This window comes from Podarcis tiliguerta, assembly GCF_965153285.1.
Source record: "Podarcis tiliguerta genome assembly, chromosome: 1".
NCBI classification, from domain to species: domain Eukaryota; kingdom Metazoa; phylum Chordata; class Lepidosauria; order Squamata; family Lacertidae; genus Podarcis; species Podarcis tiliguerta.
This window is the reverse complement of record NC_139534.1, coordinates 70,764,859-70,773,911: the sequence shown is the minus strand read 5'-3', so window position 1 is coordinate 70,773,911 and position 9,053 is coordinate 70,764,859. Positions and strand designations below refer to the sequence as shown.

At 43.7% G+C, this 9,053-nt stretch overlaps 1 protein-coding gene across 1 annotated transcript in view; it reads left to right on the top strand.

Moving 5' to 3' along the window:
* The first annotated feature begins 252 nt into the window (after positions 1–252).
* The window catches only part of SPON1 (spondin 1), a 269,806-nt gene continuing 261,005 nt past the window's right edge, over positions 253–9,053 (top strand). The window contains exon 1 of the mRNA XM_083430410.1: positions 253–1,165. Coding sequence (XP_083286536.1) covers positions 916–1,165 — 250 coding nt within the window. The 5' untranslated portion in view covers positions 253–915. The remainder of the gene's footprint in view (positions 1,166–9,053) is intronic.

The window sequence follows — 9,053 nt, the reverse complement described above, 5'->3', positions numbered from 1 at the left end:
CGGTTTTGTAAACCGCCCTGCGGTCTTCGAATGAAGGGCGCTCTAGAAATTTAATAAATAATGATAAATCCTTCAAATAACAAATGATAGCCCCTTCTTCGTGATGCTGCCAAAGTTTGCTCTTCGGAAACTTCTAGCCTTGCGGGAGGCTTGGAGGCAGAGACGGCTTTGACACGTGTCCCTCTACCTCAGGGGTCCTCTGCCCCGGGGGAGGCATTTTAGGGAGGGCATTCCGCCTCCGTGTCCCTTCTCACCCGCGGAGTTCCTATAGACTGGGGCACGGATTTCGGTGATCGGTTCCCAAAGCACCTCCCGTTCGATCCGCCCAGTGGGGAACACTCCCCACCACACACACACACACACGTGTCTTGGCGCCGGCGCCGCGCAGCCACCCACGCACCCTTGCTCCGCTATTTCGCCGACCCCTGCGAAGAGAGCTCGGCTGCCTAAGTAAACATCGCCGAGCTGCTAATCACAAGGTCTGAAACAAAACAGCACTTCACTTCGGATCTGGGCAAGATCAGTCCTCCTCCTGCTGCTGCTGCTCTCCTTCGCATCGGCTAAGGTGGTCCTTGAGCTCGAGCCGCTTCCCTCCCTTCTCTCGCTTTTCCTCCGCGCACCGGGGGAGCAGCCGGGGGGTCGGGCACCCATCGCGGGCTGCAGCCGAGCGCAGGCTGCGTTGCTTAGTTCCTGGCTTCGCTTTCTCCGGAGACAAGAAGAGGGGAAGAGCGCGCGCGGAGGGGAGGGGGGGGTATCTTTCCCTTGCCCTCGCTTCCAAGCTGCCCATGCTGCGATTTTTATTTCTCTCTCGCCTCCCCAGCCAGATATAACCATTGCCTCTTTGTCGAGTCTGCTCCCCTCCCCGCCACCTCCCGCAAAGTTGCTGTCGTCGTCGGGGTTTTAGAGCGCCCCAGGATGGGGCTTGATCCTGCAGCCCCTCGCCAGTCTCCCGGGTACTGGCGAGCCTTGCCGCTGCTGGCGTGCGCTTTCCCCTTGGTGACATTCGCTTCCTTCGCCGACGAGACCTTAGAGAGAGCCCCCAAATCCGAAGGCTACTGCAGCCGGATCCTGCGAGCCCAAGGCACGAGGCGAGAGGGATATAATGAATTTAGCCTCCGCGTGGAAGGCGATCCGGATTTCTACAAGCCCGGAAACAGTTACAGAGGTGAGTGGGGCTGGCCGCTTCCAAAGGGCGCAGCAAGTGTCGGGCAACTAACCGGGATGGTGGACGGGGGGGGGGGGGAGAGGTCTTCCTCTCTGGACGGAGGCAACTTGCTGCGATGCACGACGCTGTTTAGGGGGGTGGGTTGCTTTGCTACGCAAATAAGGAGCAACACTTGTTCTGTTTTTTTAAATCGAGTTTGTGTGTGTTGCTATCTCTCCCTCCCCACCCCCTTAAATGCATGCTAACGGGGGGTAAAAGGAAGCCCTGTTCTACGACGCAGCACCCAGACTTACTCTTTTTACCTTAATTGCCCCTTGCACTTTTCCAGCGTTGCGACTGGAAATTATTTCACTTGGCAGAAGATACTTAATAGGCTGCTAGTGGTCTTGCTGTGAGACAGGAAAAGGAATAGGACTCCAGAGCAGATGGGCCAAGAAAAGGCACCAGCTTTCCTCACAGTTTCCACTTAGGTCCCAAGCTAACTACTTGGCTTTTATGCTACTTGTAATTCCTGCCCTGAGAAAGCACTCTGCATGCCCTCAGGAGCACTCAGGATGAGCCCTGGCACTGAAAACATAGTCCAAGAAGTAAAAAAAACCATGGCAAGTGGATGAAGGAAAAAGAGTTTCACCTATCCCTGACAGCAAGAGTCCTGAGGGTAAATATTCTACAAAATATTGCTCAGAGGTTTCCTATAGTTTTCTCAGAATCAGAGTGTCTCCTTATAATAGGGGAAATATCTACAAATCACATTTTCAGCTTGAACAGCAGATCATTGTTAAGATAATAATATCTAACTTCCCTAGCAGGGCACTTCATTCCCCGCCCCCATGATTATTATTTTAAAATATTTTGGGAAAATATTTAAGCCCACCTTGAATGCGCCCTTGAGCAAAAGTGTCAGATCTCATTAACATTGCAAACTCATTAACCTAGTTACCTTACGGTAGCCACAACTTTTGAGGTAGGCATCTTCCCCCACTCCCACAATCTTTAGCTAAAGTAAGTGAAAGAGCACCCTCCTTCTCCCATGAGGCAAAACCAGACAGGATTATATTCTTAGGATTATATTCCACTTGTGAATATTTGGGGTTTGGGTTTTTTTTTTTACAGTTGGAAGGAAAATGGGTTGAATAAAAGAAATAAAGCTGAATCTACGTGTAAAACAACCACCATACCCTAAATTATTCTCCATGAACAGGTGACCAGCTAAACTTTGAGTTTGCAACTCTTTTCTGTGCCAAGTCAACTTGGCATCTGCCTATTTGGTTTCTTAATGGCCTGGAAATATTCTTGCAAAGGTTTGAAAATTACTCGCAGTGAAAAGTTCTACAGAGTATTGTTTTTAGTTGCCAAGAAGGGTTTTTTGTTTCTTGGATCTGATGGGGGAAATAGACTTTCAAATAAACTTCCAGAACAAACTTGGAGGAAATATGAAGTTTTTGCCAGCAGAATGCAATCAAATAATCATTTACACACACATTTACGAGTGGTAAAAGTTTTCGGATTCTGATCTCTGGCTCATTAGAGGATGTGACACTGGAAATTTAGCACACATTACTTGTAGTTTTCAAAGCTAAATTCTTCCAGATCCTCCTAAAACTTAGCCAGATGGGAGGAGCATGAGAAAGTGTTGTAAGTATAACTTTATGTTTCCTACAGCAGTTTAATGTTGTCACTTAGCTTTATTTTTATTAACTGTCACAAGAATTTAACAAGTCTCTCTCATGCAACATGAAATGACATCACACAGTCTGGGGGAAAAATCCTTCCTAGGCTCAGTTGTTTGGTTTTTTTAAAAAAGTAATAACAGTGATCTTAGAAAATATCTGTCTTATCTGAACAAAATCTGTGTAAGAGGCAAAGCTGATTAATTAAGGACAAACTGAGGCTTTGTTGCCTATAAATTACCAGGAAGCAAGAAATACTGTGCAGAAGATGCTGAGAAAGACAGCTGAGTTATAGCCAAAGATTCCGCAAATGATGTTAACAGGGACTGAGAGCATTAGTGGGAGAGAGGGGGAACCTCCTGGTGCCAAATCCTTAGTCTATTTCTTATGTGTTTTTGTCACTGTGTGGGGTTTCTGGTAGAAGGCTTTGCCACCTGGAGCTGTTCTTCAAACAGAAAGAGCAAGCATGATTTTCCTGTTCACAACTGCTACTTCTCTTTGGATGAGCACAGGGTGTGAGGTGGTTTTTAACCATGGGAAGAAGATTCACACTTTTGCAGGGAGAGGAATCAACACATGGCAGAGCTGGCAGAGGGAGGCGGCCACTTCAGGCAGATGACTTGTTGGTTATTTAATTGATTGTTGCTGGATATGTGCTGCCAGGGAGATGAAGAGGTACTTGTGGGATTTTGTGCCTCGGGTCCACCTTGTCTTGGTGGAGGGCATCCTTTGCTGCTACACCTGAGGCAGCAAAATATCACGGGATGGCCTGGAACTTGGGACAAGTTGTTTTCCCGCCTAGCAGATGCTTCACACAACTGATTTCCCCTTTGGCCAATAGTTCAGTCTCCACGGGGCAGGATGTGTCTGGAAAATGTTCCTGTGGAAGAGTTCACCACACATTTCTCTCTTTACTAGCATATGTTCAGGACATTTTGATAATCTGTGCTGCCTTGTTTGCATTCATGGGCTCAAAAGGGATTCTGTCACGTGGAGGGTAGAAAACATGGCCACATGTGGAAAGGTGCAGCTTGTAAAACAACTGTCAGTGTTCTGTGGTGCCTTTTGTCCTTTCCGAGGAGGGTGACCATATGTCCTACTTTACAGAGGACACTCTTTGATTTGAAGGGTTTAAAGATAAAGAACCATTAAACGGGGGAGAGCAGAGAGGGCCTAGGAATTGCCCATCAACAGTTAGCATCTGGACAGCAGACTAAGCAGGCACATGTCTTATTTAGCCTTCCCTACTATCCTTATATGTATTGTATTTCTATTTAAGTTATACTCGTTGTTTCTAAATTTGCACCTATACATACGGCTTTTTCTGTAACAGTACCCACCAGTAGAGTACCATGACCTCTTTCTTTGCTGCCCATGGCAGCCATTTTCTGTTGGCACCCATGGCACTTTTATCAGTATATCAGCACCTCATTTTTTTTTTTACCAAAAGCAAAGCAATTATTCATATAATTAGTGGGTGCACATTTTAGGCAACATTGTGTCCCATCCAGTTTGTTCTCCCTCTCTTACACTTCTTCTTTGGAGGCAATATGTAAAGGGCCACTGAAATAATTTTGTGAGGATTCCTTCCTGTCAGTGTACTTGATTTATTTTAGCATTCTCACCAAAATACATTCCCTGGGATTCCAGGGTGGGGTGTGGATAGCCATTTAAACTACTATTTAAATGCAGTGCCTATATATGCTTTATGTGGTATCTGTAGTGATTGCATTGTTCCAGAAGCAATAGGAGAGATGATAAGCCTAAAAGTGTTGTCTTCAGCTAAGATCATGAGGAGGGTAAGGTAGGAAAGTTCCTTCTCTGCCTGTTCCTCAGCCTCCCAGGTCTTTCTTTGCCTGAAGCATGACAAAAGTCTAAGGCTGCAATGTTATGTACATGTAACTGGGAGTAGGTGCAACTGAACACAGTGAGACTTAGGCTCAAGCAAATTAAGTATGCATATGATTGTGCTGCGAAGTCTACATTTGGGTCCCCGTTATCCTCTTGCCTGCTGTATCCAAGGTAGCTCTCTCAATTCTTTCAGTTAAGTGGCAGAGGAAGTCATTGCCAGCTCTTTTGATTTTCTTTTTAGCATCATGAGTGTAGGTGTTTTCCTAACACTCTGCCTGCTAAAACTTTGACACTCTTAGCAATAGTTTAGAAAAACATTTTTCATTTTATGATTGTAGGTAAAAAGCATTAAAATATGGCTGCAGATTGAACCCTCCCCTCCTGAAACTAAAAGATACATAAGTATCTGTAATAAATAATTCCTGAACTTTGCTTTTTTACAAGCTTACAATTTCTGTTCTAGTCCTGTCTCACAGAGCTGCCAAATTTGCATATACAGTGGTACCTTGGTTCTTGAACGTAATCCATTCTGGAAGTCCATTCGACTCCTGAAGCCACGTCTGATGTTTGGCTTCCAAAAAAAGTTCGAAAACTGGGTTTTCGGCATTTGGGAGCGAATTTGTTTGTTAACTAAGCCATTTGAGAACCAAGGTTTGACTGTAAAGACAGTAACAAAGAATAATCCACAGGATCAGAGCAAAGGCCTATCTAGTCCAGCATCATGTCACCCACAGTGACCAATTCATAAGCAAAAACACTCTCTTGTTCATGATCTGGTGTTCAGTGGCATACTACCTCTGATGCTGGATGTAATATATAGCCCTTATGACTTGTAGTCATTGATAACCTTGTTTTCCATGAATTAATCTACTATCAGCCCAGCCAGCATGGCTATTGAACAGGGACTGGTGGGCATTGGAGTCCAACAACTTCTGGAGAGCCACAGTTTCTGCACCCCGGTACCATCCCATCAGTGTTGAGGCAAAGGGCAGGAAAGTAGTATTACACTCTTATGTGTGGCACCCACCATATTATGCTCTTCCTACTGATATTAAGACGGCTCCAAAGATAGGTGTTTCCATCAAGAGAAAACCAAGTGAAAGGCGAAAGATTTATACGATCTGAAGAGAAAACCAAGTGTTTCCTGATGCCCAGTGTCCTAGTTATTGTGCTGTGTTTGAGTCATCAGTTTTAATGGATTTTATATTATTTTAATATATTAAAAACTACTTTGGCATTTTGCTACAAATGAAAATCGGTACATGATTTTTAAAAGATTAAATAACTGTTGGAGTTTTGATTTTCTAGAACTGTGAGCAGCAATTCTGGAACCGAAGCAGAGAGAGGGTCACTAATAGTTCATCCTGACTCCCACCCCTTTAATAGACATGGGGCTGTGCCTGAGGGCCCTTTCCTATGCAGCAACAATTGTGTGGGGGCCTCCTTCCTATGGTGTGATCTAATTCTGCTAAGGTTTACAATGGGGTCAATCGATCTACATTGGTGGGCTTAATGGCATAGGTCTCTCTGCAAACAGAGGCATCTTGGAAGGGAGAGTGTTGAAGGAGAAAAATACTCTCCATTTGCTGCATCCACAGGGTTATATAGCATCATTGACACATAACCCTACCTTTAGGTATGTGAGATAGCATCACAGAAAAGCAGCCAGCTAACAGTGGCTGTGTAAGAAGGCACAACATTTTGAGTAACCATCCACAACTGTTGATGTACTATCAAAGGTGGGTAGGGAGCTTTAATGGAGAGGAGCATGTATGGAAATCCCTTTGACTCAGCAGCTTTATGTTCAGAAACCATTGGATACATCCTTATGTCTGAAAGTACTTTCAATTTCAGATTTTAAAAACTCAGTGCATAGCTAAGCTTGGGACTTTGGCAGGGGTGGGGTCAGAAATATCTTAGCATGAAAAGAGCCCTGCTGGATCCGGCCAAAGGACCACCTAAGCCTCTGTGCTCATTGTGGCAAACCAGATGCCCATGGGAAGACCATAAGCAGAACCAAAACATGTCAGAACTCTCCGCACCTTCTGTTTCCAGCAACTGGTATTCAGAGGCAGTGGAGGTAGAACATAGTCATTGTGGTTAAGAGTTATGGAAGAACCTTATCTTCCATGAATTAGTCTAATCTTTTAAAGCCATCCAAGTTGGTAGCCATTACCATACCTTGTGGTAGCAAACTCCCCAGTTTAACTATGCAGTGTGTGAAGATGTATTATATTTTGTCTGTCTTGAGTCTTCCAACATTCATCATCTATTTTTCCTCTTTTACTATTTGTTTAATAATAATAATTTATTTATACCTCACCCATCTGGCTGGGTTTCTCCAGCCACTCTAGGCAGCTTACAGCATATATAAAAACATAATAAAACATCAAGCAGTAAAAACTTCACAGTCTTCAGATGTCTTCTAAAAGTTATGTGGTTTTTTATCTATTTAACATCTGAAGGGAGGGTGTTCCACAGGGAGGGTGCCACTACCAAGAAGTCTCTCTTCCTGGTTCTGTGTAATTTCGCTTCTCTCAGTGATGGAACCAGCAGAAGACTATCAGAGGAGGACCTCGGTATCTGGGCTGAGCCATGGGGGTGGAGACATTCTGTCAGGTATACTGGAATGTCCAGCCTGACAAGGAGTTGTCTACATATCACATGATGAACCTTGCATATAGAAAGCATGCTGGTCCTAACAAAAGGGGTCACTTGGCTGTCTTTGTGATTGGATTTTGTTTTGCTTGGATTTGTTTCACAACCTGGTTTGGATCATCAGATATAAATTTGGTCCCAGTCCTACACATGGCTTACCTTTCCTGAACAAGCAGGTGAGGTCTGATTATTACCTGAATGGGAGATCAGAGAACTGGGTTTCTCATGATAGCCTTTCTCTAAAGGAAGAGCAAGAAATGAGTACAATAAATAAAATACATGATCTGGAAGGTTTGACACATTTTCCTTTACATGCAGAAATTTGTAAGTCACCGAGACAGACACAGAACATTAATTTAGATCTGCAGTTCACAAGGGGCTTGATAAACCTACCTAAGTGTGTGGGGGGGGGGGGACGGACCCAGGAGGGTTGCCTTGCTGAGCACTGGTCAAGCCATCATGCTGGGCTGGTGGGTTGTGTATGGCTTAGGCTGCAATCCTACGCATACTTGGTTGGGAGCAAGTTCCACTGAAATGATTAAGATGGGACCTCTCCTAGGGAAAATCACCAATTGGCCTAATTGCTTGAAGTTATAGGTTGGGGGTCGTGAGATAGAGGCTATTGTAGAAACCCTACTAGAAATAATAGTTGGCAAACTTTTCCCAATTTGGGTGCTGTATCAGTTGCAATGCACTTTTCTCTTGATTACATACTGGCATGATATTATCCAAGAATACATGGATGGAAATAATAATTGCTAGTTTGTAATTGTGAGTCTGCCGTTTAAAAAGAACACAGCATTACTATCAAATGCAGAAACTTTTAAGTATGAATACACTGGGAGTATTTGTTTGATTTTAGTATGCATGTATTCAGATTTTGCCCTATAACCAGGAGAACTGGGGAAATGGGATGGGGGGCTAATAACCAGGAGACTCGTGTAGTCAAATGACTCTGGAAGGCTGTAGCACTGACTTCCACGATGTGATAAAATTAGGAGGCTTGCCATATAAATCATGAGCACTAGATGCTCACCTACTCATGAAAGAGAATACTAAAATGAGAACACATAAAATTATTCCCATAAGCAGAAAAAAATAGATCGTACTGAAGATTCCCTTTTATTGGTTTCTATTAAACTGGAATAATACACTAGTTCCATCAGAGTGTTGAACACTGGTTTGAATTCTCCGCTGTATACATTCTTTTTAATAGAATAAACTGTTATCTGCAACCAGTTTAGTTAAGCATTATGCAATCAATCTGCAGGGAATTCGCAAGTAATTTTGTCCATAGAAAATGTTTTAGTTTTAGTTTTATTTCAAAGCGGGTCCTCCCCTGCCTAAAAAGTAACCAACAAACAACTCCTCTTTGACAATTTGATGTGACATTTTGGTTTATTGTGGCCTCTTCTGAAAAAGCAATATGAAAACTGAAGTACATTGTTTAGTACAGAGTAGAAAAAAATGGAGAGAGAGATCCATTCCCTTCGGCAATGCACTTTTGACATTTTGCCTAGCTTTGCATTAGTCAGTGCTACTGTGGCTTTGTTGTATAAAGGAAGGGAATTAAGCATTTATCTGTGTAGCTGTGATCCCATCACACTTCTCTGTAGGAGGAACAAATGTGAATCCTACTAACTAAGAAGGGATTTATACAAGAAGGGGTGGAAATGGATATTGACCTAATGAACCACTGCCATAACATA